Source organism: Bubalus bubalis, chromosome 1 (genome assembly GCF_019923935.1).
Source record: "Bubalus bubalis isolate 160015118507 breed Murrah chromosome 1, NDDB_SH_1, whole genome shotgun sequence".
Lineage (NCBI taxonomy): Eukaryota > Metazoa > Chordata > Mammalia > Artiodactyla > Bovidae > Bubalus > Bubalus bubalis.
The window spans coordinates 68,022,270-68,044,527 of NC_059157.1; the positions used below are offsets into that span (position 1 = coordinate 68,022,270).

General features: G+C 38.0%; 1 protein-coding gene across 3 annotated transcripts in view; it reads right to left on the minus strand.

Annotated features, from left to right (window-relative positions):
* Positions 1-22,258, minus strand: part of LOC102392421 (multidrug resistance-associated protein 1) — a 98,875-nt gene that overhangs the window by 15,546 nt on the left and 61,071 nt on the right. For all 3 annotated transcript variants that reach the window (XM_025282361.3, XM_025282350.3, XM_025282357.3), the window contains 5 exons: positions 20,376-20,451; positions 10,989-11,049; positions 10,284-10,503; positions 4,171-4,325; positions 2,637-2,792 (listed from right to left, as the gene is read on the minus strand). In XM_025282361.3, the coding sequence (XP_025138146.2) occupies positions 2,637-2,792; positions 4,171-4,325; positions 10,284-10,503; positions 10,989-11,049; positions 20,376-20,451 (668 nt within the window). The remainder of the gene's footprint in view (positions 1-2,636; positions 2,793-4,170; positions 4,326-10,283; positions 10,504-10,988; positions 11,050-20,375; positions 20,452-22,258) is intronic.

A 22,258-nucleotide genomic window follows, 5' to 3' on the forward strand; every position in this document is an offset into this window, starting at 1 on the left:
CAAAACAGCCTACAAAATAATATAGCATAATATAATAATATACTGTAATAATATAGTATAATAAGTCCATAATACCTTCATAAGTCATATCTTTGCACTATTTTGGTAGAGAATCCTTCACACAGAAAGTAGAATATAACCTATGCATAAAGGGTAATTTCCAGATAGCAGAGAGAAGAGGGGCATCATAAGAAATAAGAACAATAATGATAGTAGACATGTAGAAATGAGCAAATGATTAATAGCTTGGTTTGGACAAATTGGTGGCAAGAAAACACAGAAGAACTGTACAAAAAAGATCTTCATGACCCAGATAATCACAGTGTGATCACTCACCTAGAGCCAGACATCCTGGAATGTGAAGTCAAGTGGGCCTTAGAAAGCATCACTACAAACAAAGCTAGTGGAGCTGATGGAATTCCAGTTAAGCTATTTCAAATCCTGAAAGATGATGTTGTGAAAGTGCTGCACTCAATATGCCAGTAAATTTGGAAAACTCAGCAGTGGCCACAGGACTGGAAAAGGGCAATTTTCATTCCAATCCCTAAGAAAGGTAATGCCAAAGAATGCTCAAACTACCACACAATTGCACTCATCTCACAAGCTAATAAAGTAATGCTCAAAATTCTCGAAGCCAGGCTTCAGCGATACATGAACTGTGAACTTCCATATGCTCAAGCTGGTTTTAGAAAAGGCAGAGGAACCAGAGATCAAATTGCCAATATCCACTGGATCATCAAAAAAGCAAGAGAGTTCCAGAAAAACATCTATTTCTGCTTTATTGACTATGCCAAAGCCTTTGACTGTGTGGATCACAATAAACTGTGGAAAATTCTCAAAGAGATGGAAATACCAGACCACCTGACTTGCCTCTTGAGAAACCTGTATGCAGGTCAGGAAGCAACAGTTAGAACTGGACATGGAACAACAGACTGGTTCCAAATAGGAAAAGGAGTACATCAAGCCTATATATTGTCACCTGCTTATTTAACTTATATGCAGAGTACCTCATGAGAAACACTGGGCTGGAGGAATCAAGCTGGAATCAAGATTGCCAGGAGAAATATCAATCACCTCAGACATGCAGATGACACCACCCTTATGGCAGAAAGTGAAGAGGAACTAAAGAGCCTCTTGATGAAAGGGAAAGAGGAGAGTGAAAAAGTTGGCTTAAAGCTCAACATTGAGAAAATGAAGATCACGGCATTTGTCCCATCACTTCATGGGAAATAGATGGGGAAACAGTGGAAACAGTGTCAGACTTTATTTTGGGGGGCTCCAAAGTCACTGCAGATGGTGACTGCAGCCATGAAATTAAAAGACGCTTACTCCTTGGAAGGAAAGTTATGACCAACCTAGATAGCATATTCAAAAGCAGAGACATTACTTTGCCAACAAAGGTTCATCTAGTCAAGGCTATGATTGTTACAGTAGTCATGTATGGATGTGAGAGTTGGACTGTGAAGAAAGCTGAGTGCCGAAGAATTGATGCTTTTGAACTGTGGTGTTGGAGAAGACTCTTGAGAGTCCCTTGGACTGCAAGGATAGCCAACCAGTCCATTCTGAAGGAGATCAGTCCTGGGTGTTCTTTGGAAGGAATGATGCTAAAGCTGAAAACTCCAGTACTTTGGCCACCTCATGCGAAGAGTTGACTCATTGGAAAAGACTGATGCTGGGAGGGATTGGGGGCAGGAGGAGAAGGGGACGACAGAGGATGAGATGGCTGGATGGCATCACCGACTCGATGGACGTGCGTTTGAGTGAACTCCGGGAGTTGGTGATGGACAGGGAGGCCTGGCGTGCTGCGGTTCATGGGGTCGCAAAGAGTTGGACACGACTGAGTGACTGAACTGAACTGAACTTGGAAAAATTGAACTCCAATAAGCATTTTAAAATTAGGATTTTGAGAAAACATTAAATTACGAGAAAACATTAAATTACAAGAACTGCATCCTTTCATATAAAGAACCTCAAAACACTGTTATATTTAATTTAAACAAGAGTTAAGAAATTTTGTTTTTACACTAGAGCCTCGCAGTGACATTATCTTGGAATTCAAATTGGCTGACTACATTTTAATTAGAATATAAACGTGTACACCTATCATGAGAGATCTGTTTAGTACTTCTAGCAATAGTTTCTTGATAGCAGGGTAACAGGGCAAAAGGGAATATTCGTTTCTCTCTTGAATCTTCAGGCAAATTGACTTTCTGCTAAAACGTAAATAACACCTAGGTTTTGTGGTTGCCATGAAAATGCACAACTCAGTTCTCTTGTTGCAGGGCACATCGCTGACTGACAGCGAGGCTGCTGCCTTTCCAAATCCACTCCTATTTTAGAATGGAGGCCACTTTTCCCTCAGGTGGCTCCCAGGAAATGACTCAGCATGGAAGGGGTGTTAAAACAGACTGATTCAGAGGTCACATGGGAGTATCAATGGGCAGTATTGGTTGTGGATTTTCCATTCATTCAACCAAACCTCTTATGAAACTGTTCTGCAGTCCGAGACTTCCTACCCAATCCTCTTCCTTTCCCTTCTTCCTCAGACTCCTAACCATCTGAGCCATTAGGGAAGCCCAACTAGCATTTGACTGTGAAGGTGGAAGTTATTAAAACATAAAAATCCATGAACTTACCTGTATAGTGAAATAGAGGAAAACCAAGGGAATAACCCCCAGAATGAAGAGTGGTAAAGCTCCCACAATGACCAAAACTGTTCCAATAACATCCAGTGTACAATTCACCCAGGTCCGTATGTAGTAATGGAAACGCATATCAATTATAAACATGTCCTGAAAAATTTGACATCAGATCACTTTATTTTTAACTTTTTATGGTTTAAAATGAGGGGAGGAAGACGTATATCAGTCAGTGTAAAAATAAAAACATTTACCCAGAAGTGACAATCTGAATCTTAAATGATTTTTGCCCTCCTCAACTCACCCCCACATATTTTTCAGTTATAACAATCAAGAGGGTTTTATAGTCCCAAGATGTCAATGATCAAGCAATCTGCATTTTCCAATCACAACTGCATGACACTTGGTTTATACGGCTGCCATATTTTAAGGTCATGGCTATGCACAGTCTAGTACAGGAGCCACTAGCAAATATATGGCTATTGAGTACTTGAAATGCGGCTACTGCAAATTGAGATATAACCTAAGTCTATAACACAAATCAGATTCTAGAGATTTTGTAAGAATAAAAAATCAAAATATGCAATTAATATTTTTATATTTATTACACTTTAATGTTTCAGATATTCAGATATTCTGTGTCAGATACTCTACACATTAAGATATATTATTATAAATAATAATTTCAACTGTTTCTTTTTAATTTTCTATTGTTGCTACTAGAAAATTTTAAATTACCTATGTGCTTTGCATAATATTTTACTGGACAATACAATTAAAAGTACTTAGCTGCAAATACGATGGGTAAAACCCTATAGGTAAGCAGAGACATTCTGGGAACCTCCAGCCATTCCTCATCTGTTACTAGTGAGTTGATAGTTTTTTTAAAAGGTTTTTTAAAAAGTTTTTTTTTTTTAAGTCTCTTAGCATGTTTAAGGACTTTCCTGGTGGTCCAGGGCTTAAGAATTCACTTTGCAATGCAGGGGATGTGGGTTCAATCCCTGGTCAGGGAACTAAGATCCCACATGCCATGGAGCAAATAAGCCTGTGTGCCGTAACTAGGGAGCCCACTTGCCAAAACTAGAGAGTCTGTGGGCTGCAATGAAAAATCTTGCACAATGCAACTTAGACCCAATGCAGCCACATAAAGAAAGAAAGATATTTTTTTAAAGGTACAATGCTTAAAATTCAGATATCTCAATATAGACTTACATATTCTTCCTCTTCGCTGTCTGAACCACTGATTCTCAAACTATATCTGTGTTAAGAATTGGAGCTATAGACACCAGAGCACATGCACTTCTTGGATTCTTTCAACAATTTTTAAAGAGTTTTAATGATGTGTGTGAGATGTGACTCTGTTATACATCAATTATGAATGGCCCAAGAATTATAAATTAAACAATGAAATCTACACTGAACATAATCTCGTTTTTTGAGAATGATGCTTTTCACAAATGAGATTATAAAGTACTAAATGCGGATCATCATTTATTTACGTATGCCATCTAATAAGACAGGGTTTCCTTACCTTGGTGAACCTATTGATGACCTGGCCTATGGGATTGGTTTCAAAAAACTGGAGCGGGAGATGCAGAACATTGTCCAACAGCTGAGCATGCAAAACTCGAGAGGCAGCCAAGGATCCCCTGGTGACTACATAAGCTCCAGAGCACACAAAAAGACCTAAACACAAACTGCTATCAGGGACATGTTAACAGCTTAAACTTCAAATTTTAACACTCAAGAAATTGCATATAATAGAATTTATTTTTAATGGAAAACTCAAGTATCAAACTTTAGAATGTGTAACTCTGGACCAAACTAAGTATAAACGTACATGGCACACTGAAAATAAATACAGATGCTCTGATGGGGTATCAGAGCAGGGCTCTCTTATTTTTGAGCATAGCTTCTAGAGAAATGCTCTGAAGATAAGAGATCAACCAGGTGGTTAGAATGTTAGCAACCTATTAACTTTGTAACATCCTGAGGGACAATGGCAGTCACTGGTGCTACTAGGCAAATAGTTTCAGTTCTCCCAGCTTCTAGGTCCATGGTAGAATTGTACTTTTTGGCCCCTTTGTGATTGGAGAGAACAAAGAAATAGTTCTGAACAATACATTGAGGGAGAAACAACACATGACACTTCCAGATTAGAGCATTTAATTGTTGGTGTCAGATCTGCTAAAGCTCCTATTCGCTTTGCACAGTGCCTGCCAAAGTTAAAAAAAAAAAAATAGTTGGGTTGCTTTTTCAACTTGGGCTCTAGAATCAGAAAAATCCCCTTCCCAATCAACAATGCACAAGTGATGTGAGTGAGGAATAAACTTTTTTGGTCTGTCAAGCTGCAGAGATGTGGTTGGTGGAAGGGCTGTTCCTGACGAACTAAAGAGTCAGAAAACATAATCAACATGTCGCTTTAGTGGAAGAGGTTAAAAAACTGTTAACAGCATCTATTGACAATTGCGAGCTGTGTTTGACAAAATACTGAATATGACAAGAAAGAGGCAAGCTCAGAAAAGAGCTATCCAGGCGTGCAAGAAGAAATGAAAGCACAAAGAATCGCCAACTTGGGGAACTTGTAAGGTTGGAAGAAGAGAATGTTTGGTTATAACGATTGATTCAAAGATGGATATGTAACTCAGTTGTTTCAAGGAGAGTAATTTCCTGGGTTTCTATGGAGGGAAATTGTTTGAAAGATAACATTTCCATCACCATGTGAAGCTTAAGGATTAAGCCAATGAGGAAAATGAGTAGAACTGATAAATAGAGTAGTGGATACTTAGTTTGAGTCCCCTCGATCAAGTGAGTTAAAAGACTTGTGCCTGGACTTCTCCGTTTGCTGCTGCTGCTAAGTCGCTTCAGTCGTGTCCGACTCTGTGCGACCCCATAGACGGCAGCCCACCAACTTTCATGTTATCTGAGACATTTGCTTTTGAGTCTTCTGGGATACATGATTACTTTGTTGATCTCTACTACATAAGATTGTTAATAAAAGTGTGTTGGCAAGATGATTCTTGTAGGTATAATGTGTAAAACAAAGCAAAACAAAAATAGTTGACCCTGACCACTTCAAATTATTTTAGCTAGTTCTATTTTAAATAATATCACACACGACTGTTTAATAATGTCTTACTCTTAAATATTTATTATTATTTTCCTACCTCAGTCCCCCATACTTTCTTCTAGCCCTTCTAAAAATAGGTTGTTGCCCCTTTTTCCCTCAAATATTCAGTGTTTACATTACTACTAAACATAATATTCATGAAGTTCACTACATTTACAATGCTTGTACCACTATTTTTCTATGCAATAAGAACTCATCTATTCCCAAACAATTCAATAGTCATAAAAATTCTTTTGAATATATTTGAACTGATCAGATATTCTATTATTTCTTTTATCCTCTTTTGCCCCCTCCTCTTGCAACACAAACTACTATCTTGGAACCCCCTGTATTTCTGCTCTAAACTGGAACATTTGTGGGGACAGACTTCAATTTTCTTCAATTACAGAAAATGTTGTTAAATATTATATAGTTGATAATTTCTATCTGCATTTACTGAAAGTCTTACTATAGGGATGGTGAACATCCTGGATTGTTACTCTAATTTCTCCTTATTTATCATTTGCCATCTGTTTCTGGTGTTGTACATCTGGGACTCTCTCCTCCAATTTATCTCTTCAAACTTGTACAATCTCTTTAAATTTTTTTAAGAACTTTCTTGCTCTTAGACTGACCTTATTTCAGCACATTCTGCACTTGCTTTGCTTCTGCCATTTGAATATCTAAAGATACTAATTAGATATTTTAAGCTTCTCTTATATACCAAGTATGAGTATTTTACTTCTTGGTTCCACTGTTCTGTTTGTTAGCTCTTATTTATACTGTTCACTTAATTAAAACGCATGACCATCCATCATAACCAGTTTAAACATGCGAGATAAAGATATGGTTAATCAAGAGGTACTTGGTGTGCCCTTCTTCTGCCAGTGTATACATTAATTTCCCCCAACATTTCTGTCCTCTGAATGGAAGTTCCACGTAAGTGGGTGTGACCCTGCAAGTCTTATATGGTGATTTATATGCAGGCTGGAACTTCTTCAAAAGCCACACAAGGAGGCCATCTTTAATATATGTCACACACACTAGTAACCTTCATTTTCTTTTTAAGCATCAGCTCCTAGTTTTCATTGTGCTACTACTGTGCCAGTTGGTATATAATAATACATAGCTAGTGCTGGGGGTGGGGCTGAGCTTGTAGGAGAGGCTGACAGGCCAGAACAAAGCTCTAGTGAGCCACTTTGATTAATTCTGTGCTACTTAATCTTACTCCCTGTACTTGTGTTTCTCCAGTGGATAGACTGGACCACTTACTATGCTTTTACAGCTTCATCTAGTATTTATTCCTGGCTACAGGTTGTTCTACCCTTGATTATCAGTATAATTGCTTATGTAGAAATTCATCACTGTGAAATTCCCTGAATCCTTTACTTTTGGATTTGTTCACTGTCATTTCAGTGGAATTTTGTGAGGTAAGTAAAGTAAATGATCCACTCATTCATCTCAAACAGGGAGTAGCAGTGTACTCCTTAAACACTACACGTTGAAAATAAGGTGTCTATATTTTACACACTGGGTTGGAAAAGGAAGTTTCTAATAAGGAGGCATAAAACACAACAGCTTAGGGATGTCCAGAGTGTTTCAGAGATTCAGCACATAGCTGAGAACCAGAAATAAAATGTTTAGGGCTATTTCTTTTTCAGAAGATAAGGTAGGATTGTTATTATTGTTATAAAATATAGATGCAGTATTTTCTGCTTCAGTTCTCCAGTTTTGTTTGAATGTCAGTCTTCTACATTATTCATAGCAGGCCTCTGGTATTAACATGTGAAAGTGCTATTTATGCTTTAAAGCTCAAAAATTAATGTAAGCTTTTATGATATCAGTGAATACAGCCTGCTTTTGATTGGATCAGGTTCCAAAGGATGCAGCTGTGGACCACTAATAAAACCAGAAATTATAGAGTTTCATTTCTTATGAAATAATTTAAAATTTATAACATAATTACATTTAATAATAAGTCAACACTTTAAATTTTTAAATGTAAAAAATAAAAATCCAGTCATGAAAAAAATCTTTTTCATTAAATTGTATATAATCTGTTACTTTCATTACAAAATACTTTTTATACCTCCTGACAGTTAGTTAAAGTAAATGAGTAAAATTTTGAATACTAAACTTGCATACCTTGCCTAGTATAGGAAAATAACAGTATTTGATCACTTAAACTATTCTCCAAAGGATACTGAATCTCCCTTAAAACTGCAACATGAGCTCACTAGGTTGGTAAGAGTTTAACTCTGCTATATATAATGATAGACATAGGTATAGAGATGTATATGGGATATTTCTTTTGCTGCTCAGTATTCTATCGATATATCTCTAAATCTACCTTCACCTCATTGAGTTGCAAACCACGAGCCAATAAACTTGACTCACTGGCTTAGAACCAAGCACATTCTAAGTCCCTGAATCTCATTTTAGTTATTAACGTTAACAACTCTTTCCCCAATGAGTGTAACAGAATGACAAAACAAGCATAAATTTGCCTCAAAATATTTGTTTACTTTCCGATGGAGATACTTATAGGTAGTACTAAGGTGGGCCAACCAGTCCATCCTAAAGGAGATCAGTCCTGGGTGTTCACTGCAAGGACTGATGCTAAAGCTGAAACTCCAATACTTTGGCCACCTCATGCGAAGAGTTGACTCACTGGAAAAGACCCTGATGCTGGGAGGGATTTGGGGGCAGGAGGAGAAGGGGACGACAGAGGATAAGATGGTTGGATGGCATCACTGACTCGATGGACATGGGTTTGGGTGGACTCCGGGAGTTGGTGACAGACAGGGAGGCCTGGCGTGCTGAGATTCATGGGGTCGCAAAGAGTTGGACACGACTGAGCGGCTGAACTGAACTGATGGTGACATAATAAAAGATAAGATGGGAGAGGAGAAAACAAAGCAAGGCCTTGAGTCACATACTTTTAAATGTTATCCTCATTTTCTGTTACCGAAAGTATGTATTCTTTCTGTTTTCCCTTATGCACATCCTTAGATAGCAAGACTTCCATGTAGCTGATTTGTTATTTCTTATTTATCACTCTCCTTCACGTTATCCTCTTTTCTCCTATAAATACATAAAGATTGTCTCTAATTTAAAAAATCTTTCCTTTAATGGTTCTGTACTTTTGAGTACTGTACTTTTGAGAATCTTTCTTCTTACTCTTTCAAATCACTTAACTTCTTTGAAGGACAGTGTGAATCTACTTTGCTTACTGGGGGGAAAAATAACAGAAAAATATATCCACACTTCCCACTAAATGTGCTCCAAACTGAATTCATAATTTCTCTGTTCTATCACTTAAGACTCTTCCCCACTGGTTTCTTTATTTTTGTCTTCATTGTTTTCCCAATTACTCGAACTTCAAAATCTCAAGTGATGCTCTCTTCTCACCCACAACAAATTTTATATATCTTTTCACCGCAATGTCTTTCCTATCCATCCCTTTTCTCCAACCCCACTGCAGTTCTCTGACTCTTCCTCCATTCGTACTTTATTCAGCCTTATTCCATTCACTGCCCATTGGTTAGCACTGGACTAGATGCTTTGGGTGACAAGGAGATGGATCAGATATCTTTTTTACTTGGTTATTTTTATCCCTACCGATCCCAACTTCTCCCTGGTCTCTGACTTTAGTCCCTCCAATAAAAATCCATCTGTTTTTTCTTCACACCAAGTTTATTCATATTCTGAAAAATAACTACAAATTCTGTCATTTCTTTCCCCCCCAATTCTCAAAGTTTTCCACTTGCCTTTCCAACCATCATCTTTAACACATTTCCAAACTACCTTTCTACCTCCAGTTCCTCTCCTGCCCCATCAGTTACCTGAAGATGATTCAGATTGGCATCCTCAGCTATGCCTAGAGCCCCCTCACCTTTCCTATCCATCTTTATGAACATCTTTCTCTGCATCTCTCACCTTCCCTTCTCTGTGATCTCTGACAAAACTCAATCCGTCTTTTCAGCATCGCCTCAAATGCCAACTATGCCTTGGGAATTATCTTAATCTCTCAACCAAATATAGCTTTCCCCTACTCTAAATCCTCCCAGTGTCGTCTTTTACTATTATACAAATATTGCTTGCCATGTAGTATTAAACTTTACTTACAATGCTGTTTTTAATAGACTCACTCACTGATCTTCACATCAGTCACAAGCCTCCCACATACGGTGACTAGCCATGTCGTCAAGACTTTGAGTCCTGAATGACTTAACAGATAAACCTCCATTTTCTCAGCTGTAAAATGGGGATAATGATACCTTTCTAAATACTTATTGCTAAGATTAAATGAGACAAATTTTTTAGTATGGGCTGTGTAGTTGACATATACAAGTTTCTGTTTACTCTCTCAAATATGGTGAATTAAAAATATATGTATTTGAATTATCCCAAAGTATATGAATATTATGAAGTAGATTAAAAAAAAAATGCCTTATGCTTGCATCCAGATCAGTTAGGTTAGAAAAAGAAAAGAAAAGCAACTGAAAAAAAAAAAGCTAGACTTTTTTTTTAACCTTGCATTAATCCCAATAATCCATAGATGCTTAATTTATTGCTTCTTATTTGCTTCCATTCTGTGAAATCATTCATGTGCTTTGCTTCTTTCACCCAGGTACTAAGCCAGAGATTCTGTCCAGTTCCCACCAAATTCTGCCCCAGGCACGTGGCCACATTCAGCCACACCCAGAGCCAGCCGAAGGCGTGAAGGTACTTCAGAATGACTGAAAACTTCACCTAAAAGCAAAATTGTTTTTAAAAAATGATAAATTACTTTAATTAAAAGTCACACTAAAAGCTAGATTTAAACCTACTGTGATATATTCTAAGCTTTATGACCTTGATTCAAGTTACTAACTCCTTAGATTACTCATTTATAAATTGGAATAATAATAGTAGCCACCTTATAAGTACAAGCAAAGTACCTGCACAGTCCTGAAGGCTTTAAAATAAGTGCTCAAATAATGTTAGTTACTATCACTAACAAGAATATACATAGTGAAATATACACAGCTAAATATCTTTAGTAAATAAGAGTATACACAGCTAAATATACATAGCTAAATAATTAAACATCACTCTAATGTCCAATAGCTCATTTAATTTCTTCAAAATATTATATAGCAACTCCCTTCAAATTCAATAAAAAATAGATGGTATTTGTTAGTAATACTACACGGGAGTGGTTAGTAACAAATAACACTAGTTATTCTGGTACTCACCCCACCAACAGGAATCTTTTCTTTTCTCACTGAGAACTGTTTCCTTTGATCCAATAAGGGCCTGATAAAGCAAGACAACGTCCTTTTTTTCCTTTAGATTTTTAGATCAACCAAACATTTTTTAAAAGTTATACATTCTCAATCCCTTTTTTTGCATATTCGTCTGGTTCATTAACAGCAGCCTGACTTGCCTTGATAATAACTTTTTTTCTTTAATATTCTGGAAGGGAAATTGTTTATTCTTCCATACCCCACATATTTTAGAGCCAGGGCATACTGCCTGATTTTTTTCACCATTTCTTTTAGAAAATTACCCTTCAAACTTAAGCCGAACTCCTAGATTGTTTAAGCTAATTCCATCTGGCTGGACCATAATCTGTGCCTCCTCAGGTCCTTGCCTCCTGTCCTACCAGAAGACTAGCATCAAGCTAATTCATGCCACCTCAGTCTGCCACCATTCTGGGGGATGGCATAGCTGACAAGGACAACTGTATTAAACTCAATCTCTTCTCAACTTCATGACCTTCATACTTTTAGAGTCTGTCAGCTGCATGCTACATTGGCCATCAGCTTTCATGACCATAAACCATGAATCTTATTACCTGGAACTAATCCACCTTTGAAAACCCAACTCTAATTATTCCAGCCTCTGGCCATAATGTAACCTCTTCTATTTCTAAATCGCACATTCAGTTAGTCTCACTATATTTGGTTCTTATTCTATCGAGACTCTCAGTTTAAAAATGCAACTTTCTATCATCCATGCTCCCTAGAATGATCAATGATCCTGGTTTACCTGGGATCTTCCTGATTTTAGAATCAATGGTCCCACGTTCAGGAAAATTCTTAGGACTAAGCACACCTATGTCCTGTCTTGAATCTTTTCATTATTCAGCCTGTACTCCATGATTATATTTCACCCAAATGGTGGTGATATTCTAAACTTTAATAGTCTTCCTTTTCCTTCTATTAAGCTTCAACATTAGAACTCACAAGTCAGTCCTAATAATACTTGCTCCCTATCTGTGGAGTGCTACTTCAAAAGATCATGCTGCTGCTAAGTCACCTCAGTCATGTCCGACTCTGTGCAACCCCAGAGACGGCAGCCCACCAGGCTTCCCCGTCCCTGGGATTCTCCAGGCAAGAACACTGGAGTGGGTTGCCATTTCCTTCTCCAATGCATGAAAGTGAAAAGTGAAAGTGAAGTCGCTCAGTCGTGTCTGACTCTTAGTGACCCCATGGACTTCAGCCTACCAGGCTCCTCCATCTATGGGATTTTCCACGCAAGAGTACTGGAGTGGGGTGCCATTGCCTTCTCCGTCAAAAGATCATAAAGCCCTGCAAACTGGCTCCACCATAAATTAGTATCTTCCTTGCATGTGGGTTTTCATAGTGCCTAGAAATTCTTGCATCTCTCAGAAGGGGCCTTGACATCCTATCTGATGGAGAAAGTCAACACAGACAGGGAAGTCAGTTGCCACACTTCCACATTTACCTGCATCTCCACTCTGCCTTTTCTGACTCTCTCTTATAAAAAGCAAAGATAGTTCTCTCCTCAGATCCAAGGATAACCTTATGATCTGAATCACATTCTGCCCATTGCCTCAAAATACATTTATTAACTATAATTGTTTCCATACTTTCCTGCTGATGAGTCACTTGACAGTGCTTGATAATAATGCAGATTGTAAGATTCCCCTCTGGAAACCTATCTTTAAAGGAATGATGTAAGGGATCATTTCTTGCAAGGCAAATTTTAAGATCTCCAATTGTTCTCTCTTTTTTAATCTTTTAATCTAATCTTTTAAAGCATCTCTTTCCCATCAGCCCACAGAGAACTACACATTTTTCTCATCTTATAATTAATACCATCACCACAAAAATGATTTCACCCTCATTCCTGTGTTCAGTTACCCTCTTACTTCCTGCCTTCCTTCTGTAGCCAAATATTTTTCTGCCAAACCACCTTTTTTTTCTCCTTGAACTTTCCAACATCTGGCTGAAAGGGTTTCCAACAGTGGGGCCTTGATAAAGAAAATACAATACTTACTGCTGTATTCTTGGGATACCTTGAAAATTATCTCACCTAAACTCTTAATAGAAATTAACATCATTGATCATCCCCTTGTTTAAGACATGTTTCCTTTTACTTCCTTACCATCATACCTTTGTATTTTCTTCCACCTGTCTGGGTTTCCATTAGTTTCTTTGTCTTCTTTTAACATGTATATTTCATGACACTCAGCTCTAGTCATTATTCCTTTCACATGCTCCTTTTCTGAGCAATCTCCTCCACCCCCAGTTTCAACAAACTTCTCTGTTGGTGACTCTCAGATGGATTTCTCAAGTCCAAACCTCTTTTCTGAGCTCCAGATACATACAGTAAAAAGCCTACTTGCCATCTGCTTTATCTCACTTGTTTATCTCAATCAGCCTGCACTGAACCAGTTATTTCTTACCTCTTCTAAAGCTTACTCTGGCCAAAACACTTCCTCTGTCTTAATCTTAACACATTTCCAACCATCACCATGGAGCTGTCAACTCTTCTGGAATTGTATTGCTGAAGAAATATTTGGAAAATACCAAATAGCACAAAGAAGAACAAGGACAAAGGAGGAGGGAGAAGAAAGAAAACAGAGGAGGAATAGAAGCTGAAGAAAAATACTCATAATGCTAATATTCCAGAGATACCTGGTGCTAAGGTGCTTGTGAGTACTGCTAGAGTCTTTATATGTGTGGTGTGTGTGTGTGTGAGTCTCTCAGTCATGTCCAGCTCTTTGTGACCCCATGGACTGTAGCCTGCCAGGCTCCTTTGTCCATGAGGTTCTCCAGAAAAGAACACTGGAGTGGGTTTCTATTTCCTTCTCCAATATGTGTGGTGCCATAATTCAAATGTTGCTCCATAACCAGTCTTACTTTTTTTTTAATGTACACATGGTCTTTGCAACTCAATATAAAATGCAGAGACATTTGTACAAAGGTACAGACCTTTGCCAACAAAGGTCTGTATAGTCAAAGCTATGGTTTTTCCAGTAGTCATGTATGAATGTGAAAGTTGGACCATAAAGAAGGCTGAGGGCCAAAATATTGATGTTTTTGAACTGTGGTGTTGGAGAAGACTCTTGAGAGTCCTTTGGACAGCAAGAAGATCAAACCAGTCAATCCTAAAGGAAATCAACCCTGAATATTCATTGGAAGCACTGATGCTGAAGCTGAAGCTCCCATACTTTGGCCACCTGATGTGAAGAGCTGACTCATTAGAAAAGACCCTGATGCTGGGAAAGATTGAAGGCAGGAGTAGAAGGGGATGACAGAGGATGAGATGATTGGACGGCATCACCGACTCAGTGGAAATGCGTTTAATCAAGTTCCGGGAGATGGTGAAGGACAGGTAAGCCTGGCATGCTGTAGTCCATGGGGTTGCAAAAAGTTGGACATGAGTGAGTGACTGAACAACAACAAATATAATCAACCTCAAATATCATTCTATAATAACATTTTATTCTGTCATATGGCAACATAAGATTTTATCTTTTTACTAAATTAAGACTTGTTCAACAAAATCAAAAGTTATGCCTGTTGCAGATTTTTCCTACTTTATTATTGTTATAATGCTCATTCTGTTTATATATCTCTCATAGTCCCTTGTAGGGACATAGGAACTTGAGACATGCTAAATTTTAAGTCATTTGATATATGAAATATCAAACTGACCTCTAGAAATTCTTAGCTGAGGTACATGCATGCCCCCATTTCTCCATGCTTCCCATTCTGTTTATCAGAATAAGAAATGGCTATTTGATCAGTTCAGTAGTTTTTCCCTGCCCATCTTTGGCATTTCTGTCAGGAAACATTCTGTGGCAGGTCTCGGTACATGCCCTTTGCCGGATCAGTTTCACCATCAAAAAAAAGATACAGTATTTAACAGACACTTTGATTGGAATAGCTCCTGGTATATGATTTGGGTTAATTACTGTCATCATCCTTCAAGCCCTTGGCATGGCTTCTGTTTGGATAAGCAAACTTAGCATTGGTGTCAAGCCAAAAAATTAATTCTTAATGTAGTGGGATATAAACTGCTATGAAACCCAACTGTTAAAAGGGAATTAAAGCATCCTAATTAGACATAACTAACAAAGACCAATAATTTAATGAATACTACACAAAAAGTTTCCGTTTTTCCAAACTACAATGTTAATTATTCTTTTTCCACAAAAATACTGCATGTGATCCTGGGCATTTTGTTGTCAATAACAGGTTTTATTTGAATTTTAAAAGAGCAAATTTTTTTGTGCTGGTAGAGAAGTTTTAAAAATGAGTCTTGTTCTGTCCTTCAGAAACCCTTGGGAAAGTTGGCACGATACCTGTCTGCATATTTTTGTATAAAATATATAAAATTACCATACTGAAACCATTATCCCTGATCTGAGCATACAGTTGTAAAGTATGGAGTATGTATGGAAGGATTAAAGTGATTAATAGAGCCTGACATGAAAGCCAGAAGGGGGCAGTCTAGATGCTAAAATAGCATTTTCAGTTTATTTTATTCAAGGAAGATAGAAATAAGGATTTTAAGGAAATAAAATAATTAATATATACCATACAAAATTAAACCACAAAGTGAAGAATAAAATGTTGAAACAGTTCCAATTATTTTAGTCCCTATTTGAAAACAAAACTAACGCTAGTAAAGTAATGCTCAAAATTCTCCAAGCCAGGCTTCAGCAATATGTGAACCGTGAACTTCCAGATGTTCAAGCTGATTTTAGAAAAGGCAGAGGAACCAGAGATCAAATTGCCAACATCCGCTGGATCATGGAAAAAGCAAGAGAGTTCCAGAAAAACATCTATTTCTGCTTTATTGACTATGCCAAAGCCTTTGACTGTGTGGATCACAATAAACTGTGGAAAATTCTGAAAGAAATGGGAATACCAGACCACCTGATCTGCCTCTTGAGAAACCTGTATGCAGGTCAGGAAGCAACAGTTAGAACTGGTCATGGAACAACAGACTGGTTCCAGATAGGAAAAGGAGTATGTCAAGGCTGTATCAGAGAAGGCAATGGCACCTCACTCCAGTACTCTTGCCTGGAAAATCCCATGGACGGAGGAGCCTGGTGGGCTGCAGTCCATGAAGTCGCTAAGAGTCGGACACGACTAAGCAACTTCACTTTGACTTTTCACTTTCATGCTTTGGAGAAAGAAATGGCACCCCACTCCAGTATTCTTGCCTGGAGAATCCCAGGGATGGCGGAGCCTGGGGGCTGCCTTCTATGGGGTCGCACAGAGTCAGACACGACTGACGTGACTTAGCAGCAGCAGCAGCAGTAAGGCTGTATATTGTCACCCTGTTTATTTAACTTATATGCAGAGTACATCATGAGAAACGCTGGACTGGAAGAAACACAAGCTGGAATCAAGATTGCTGGGAGAAATATCAATCACCTCAGATATGCAGATGACACCACCCTTATGGCAGAAAGTGAAGAGGAACTCAAAAGCCTCTTGATGAAAGTGAAAGTGGAGAGTGAAAAAGTTGGCTTAAAGCTCAACATTCAGAAAACGAAGATCATGGCATCCAGTCCTGTCACTTCATGGGGAACAGATGGGGAAACAGTGGAAACAGTGTCAGACTTTATTTTTCTGGGCTCCAAAATCACTGCAGATGGTGATTGCAGCCATGAAATTAAAAGATGCTTACTCCTTGAAAGGAAAGTTATGACCAACCTAGATAGCATATTCAAAAGCAGAGACATTACTTTGCCAACAAAGGTTCGTCTAGTCAAGGCTATGGTTTTTCCTGTGGTCATGTATGGATGTGAGAGTTGGACTGTGAAGAAGGCTGAGCACCGAAGAATTGATGCTTTTGAACTGTGGTGTTGGAGAAAACTCTTGAGAGCCCCTTGGACTGCAAGGAGATCCAACCGGTCCATTCTGAAGGAGATCAGCCTGGGATTTCTTTGGAAGGAATGATGCTAAAGCTGAAACTCCAGTACTTTGGCCACCTCATGCAAAGAGTTGACTCAATGGAAAAGACTCTGATGCTGGGAGGGATTGGGGGCAGGAGGAGAAGGGGACAACAGAGGATGAGATGGCTGGATGGCATCACTGACTCGATGGACGTGAGTCTGGGTGAACTCTGGGAGTTGGTGATGGACAGGGAGGCCTGGTGTGCCGCAATTCATGGGGTCACAAAGAGTCGGACAGGACTGAGCAACTGATCTGATCTGATCTGAACGTCATAAAGTAATTCTAATTCTTAAATTTCAAAGGGAGAGACTCTCAAACATTATTTGGTCCATATTCTTTTCCACCTTTTCTCTTGAGGGGTAGTCAGTTTTCCTGAGAATCCTTCCACAAGGAAGATTCATTGTTTTATCTCAGTACATCCCCCTGTAGAGAGTATTTGTTGTCGCGATTACTTCCTTGTATCTTCCAATCTCTAGTCTATCTTAATTCTGCACAAATTGGAAAAAATTGAGTACGTTTAAGAAATACAAGTTAGGTTGAAAGTCAGGAAAATTTTCTCCATATAATGTTGTCTTACCAAAAAGTAAAGCAGATTAAAAAAAAACAAAAGCTAGACTAGTAATCATATAGAAAGTCATAAAGTAGGAAATACATGGATGTATGTAAAGAAATGCACATATTTTGGAGAAATGAAAATAAATCTCTGATCTTTCACAGACAACATAAAAATGGTATGGAGGATTCAGGGACCTCCAATAACACTTTTATCACTTTTAATTACTTTTAGTAATTAAAAAGTAAGTTTGAGGCTAGACTGTGTTGACATGAATGTACCATAGTAGAATGAGGTAATCTTTTTGATGTGATCTTTACTGAAGAAGTAACTTTCGGCAAGCTGGTTTCTGTTTGAGCCTCCATAACTTGATAAATGTTTAGAAACCAGATCTGTAAACAAACCTCCATAAGGACTAGGGTTCTTTTTTTAAGGAAAAATTTTGCAAAAGTGGTCCACCAAAACTTTGAGAGGTTCCATTTAGATATAACTAAAGATGACTTTTAAACAAGGAAAATTATTTATTATAGAGGAGAGGGTATGATTATGTTTACAACAATAATTATTACTTTTTCACTTTTAAGCTTTAAAGCAAGCTACTCATTGAGTGTATGGGGAGACTATATACAAATGAAAACTATGATTCAGAGATGTGTACAAATGCCACAGCACACAAATTTCAAAGTCTGCTTCAGTGTTTCTGCTTCAGTGGATTTGCTTTTCTTGGATACCCTTAAAAATTGCACTCATATAAATGAAACACTGTTATAATGGTAAGAAAAAATAAAATGATAGTTTAAAGTTCCCTGGGTGTTCTTTCAGTCTCTAGTTATTTATTCATCCATTCAAAATGCTTATTGAACACCATGTTACAAGCTATTGAGTGTTTAGTTGAAATGTGTTATTTAGATGGCAGTAACAGAGGAAAAAAAGGCAAAAATTCCTGCTCTTATAAAGCTTAAAACCTAGAGGTAAGAGAAAGACAAAATACAAGCAAATACATTTTCTACTACGCAGGTAATTAATAAAAAATTATGGGGAGAAAAGCACAGAAGGGATATTGTGATATAAAATAGGGTGGTTGAACAAGTCTTCATTGATGAGGTGACACTTGAGGAAAGACTTGCAGAAGTTGGGAGAACATAAGCCATATGGATATCTGGGAGAAAAATGCCCTAACTAGCGGGATCCCAGGGAAGGAGCATGTCTGATTGCCCAGGAATAGTAGAGTCAGGGCTGCTGGAATAGAATAGTAAAATGAGCTTTAGGAAGTTCTGAGATTAAAAAGACAAACAGGTTCAGGTCCTCCAAGGCTTTAAGCATATGTGTGTGCTAAACTGCTTCAGTTGTGTCTGACTCTTTGTGACCCCGTGGACTGTAGCTTGCCAAGCTCCTCTGTCTGTGGGATCCTCCAGGCAAGAATACTGGAGTGGGTTGCCATGCCCTCCTCCAGGGGATCTTCCTGACCCAGAAGGGAACCCACATCTCTTCATCTACCTGCACTGGCAGGTGGCTTATTTACCACTAGCACCACCTGGGAAGCCCTTAACAGGCTCTTGTAAAGACTTGGGATTTCACTCTGAGATGTGAACCTTTGGAGATTTGGGACATAAGACTGATATGATCTAACTCATATCTGTGAAACAAACAACTTGATGTATGTTGTGAACAGATAGTACAGGGACAGGCTGTTGGCAGGAAGACTCATAAGAAGACAATTACAATAATTCAAGTGAGAAATGATAGTGATTTGGACAAAGGGTAGCTGTGAAATTGATGAGTAGTGTTTGAAATCTGGGTTATTTGATATATTTTGAAGATAGAGCCAATGGGGATTTGATGATGAATTGGATGAGGAAAAAGAGAGAGGTCAAGGGTGATTGCAAGATATAGTAACTGGAAGAACAGTGTTGCCATGAGCTGAGATTAGATGTCAAAGAGGAGGGTCCACCTCTGGGGTTCAGAGGACAGGTTGGGCTGGAGATATAAACTTGGAGTAAAGGTAACTAAAGTCAAGAGACTGGATGACAATATCTAGCTAAAAAAAGAAGCAGTCCAAGGTCTTTAGGATGAAAGAGGAATAATTTAGTTTATCTACTCATCTAAACCTGGTATACACACAAAGCTCCAATCTGCAGCATCTGTATCATACACACATTCATAGGACTATCAATCCTTTAAAACAATTCAAGGTTGAAACTACAAAATCCTGAGCTATTAGATTCTAAAGTATTCATTTCTCTGTAGTTCATTCCAGCTCTCAACATTAGCAACTTGGACACAAGGCAGCTTTCAGTAATTCTAGCTGCTTATTTTTAAATGACTCATTACTATTATTTCTTTTTTTCTTTCAATCTCCTCTTTGCAATGGTTGGGGGTAGAATTAGGGCAAATAGCTGATTAGGTTAATTTTCTTCAATCACTGCTCATTTTAGTTACTTACAAAAAGGAAAAATAAGTATAATATAACAATTCAGAGTTTTATTATTTTTTTGTCTCTTTCACTTTCTCATATTCTTTCCTCTCTCCTTCCTTCTCTCCCTTCCTTCCTCTCGTTTTTCTAAATGGATTCATTTGGGGGATATTTTTAGCACTTACACACACAAATCAGAGTAGATATCTTCTGGTAGAATTTGACTAGAAATTACTAAGACTTACTATGTTTCCCAAACTAAGTCACATACATCTCACTTAAAAACTTCGACACAACCATGTAACTTAGAGTTTAAAATTTGGAAACCACTAAGTACATTTTATATCCATCATAACATATAGATTCTTTTTTATAGGATACATTTTAAATGCTAAACATGTAATTAATTAGTCTGTAATCCCCAAGAGTCGAGTATCGTCCTAATACTCACCTATCATTTTGCACCAGGATTTGGTCTTTCAGTACAGTTCTGGAGTTGATTACACTGACTTGCTTTAAAGCATGAGCTGGGGAAGAAGATGGCGAGTGCTTTTATATCCATAAAGGCAACCAATGCACAAAATAGAAATATCATGAAAGATTATACAAATTAGAGTATTCTTTGTGTTTTGGATTCACAGGTATACCGGGAGCCTTTCCATTTCCCCCAGTATTTCCCCCTCATCTAAAATGTCCTGTTCGATGCAGGATACTGGATGCTTGGGGCTGGTGCACTGGGATGACCCAGAGGGATGGAATGGGGAGGGAGGAGGGAGGAGGGTTCAGGATGGGGAACACATGTATACCTGTGGTGGATTCATTTTGATATTTGGCAAAACTAATACAATTATGTAAAGTTTAAAAATAAAATAAAATTAAAAAAAAATAAAAAATAAAATAAAATAAAATGTCCTGTAATATGGCACCCCACTCCAGTACTCTTGCCTGGAAAATCCCAAGGATGGAGGAGCCTGGTAGGCTGCAGTCCATGGGGTCGCTAAGAGTCGGACACGACTGAGTGACTTCACTTTCACTTTTCACTTTCATGCATTGGAGAAGGAAATGGCAACCCACTCCAGTGTTCTTGCCTGGAGAATCCCAGGGACGGGGGAGCCTGGTGGGCTGCCGTCTATGGGGTCGCACAGAGTCAGACATGACTGAAGTGACTTAGCCGCAATGTCTTGATAAAACTTAGATTCTATAACGAAAAATCCTACAGAAAATTCTTTCTTAGACATTAGAGAGAGTGCTAAGTTGTTTTGGATCTTTCACAGAAGGGTTTAATATTTGCCAAATGGAATGATTTTCTTTCTTTAAAAGAAACATGGAATATCATCAAGTCTTAATATTGTAAAAATGCTATTATAGTGAAAATTGTTAAGAAAATACAATTTAAATTCCCCAAATCTCTGTCTTGTTCTTACTAATGTCAGTAATATTAACAACAGCTTCCTATCTGTCAGCAATATTCTAAATGTTTTACATATTTTAACTCTTATGTTTCAAAAATAACCCTGTGAGGAAGATCCTACAATTATCCTTATTTTACAGATAAAAAGTACAGAGAAAGCAGGTTACACAAATCAAAGCAGGTTACACAAATCAAAGTCACACATCTATAACTACAAGAATAAGGTTCAAGTTGTGTGTGTATGAATGTGCACTCAATCGTGTCCAACTCTTTGACATTCAGTGGGCTGTAGCCTGCCAGGCTCCTCTGTCCATGGGATTTCCCAGGCAGTAAACTGGAGGTGTTTGCCCCTTCCTTCTCTAGAGGATCATCCTAACCCAGGTATCTATCCCTTGTCTCTTGCATCTCCTAAACTCCAGGCAGGTTTTTTATGAGCTGAGCCACTGAAGAAGCCCCGAGGTTCAAACTGCTGTTAGTGAATTCCATGGGAAACATCTCAGAGTTCGGCATATTTTTGTCTTTTTTTTCACAGTATAATACTTGAATTTCAGACTTCTTATTTTTAAAAGGAAGGAATTGGAGATTTCTGAGCTCTCTACATGCATTCTATGCTTTTTATTTCTAGAAGTAAACATCTGGCCCTTAAACGAAGCATCTGATTTGCATCAAGTGTCTCTGTGAAACATAGGATTCCATGTCTCATAGAATGAAAATCTGGGGATGTTGTAGCCTCTTCTGCCTAGGGCACATTTTCATCTTCATAGCGGGTAATTATAAACATTTACATTTACGTATTTACAATTTATAGAATATGTTCACATACATTGTACAATTTGAGCATTAGAATGACCTGATAAGATAAAGAGAATAGAATAGGTAAGCTTACCCATATTTTTCAGGGAAAAGTAAAATTCAGAACAAGT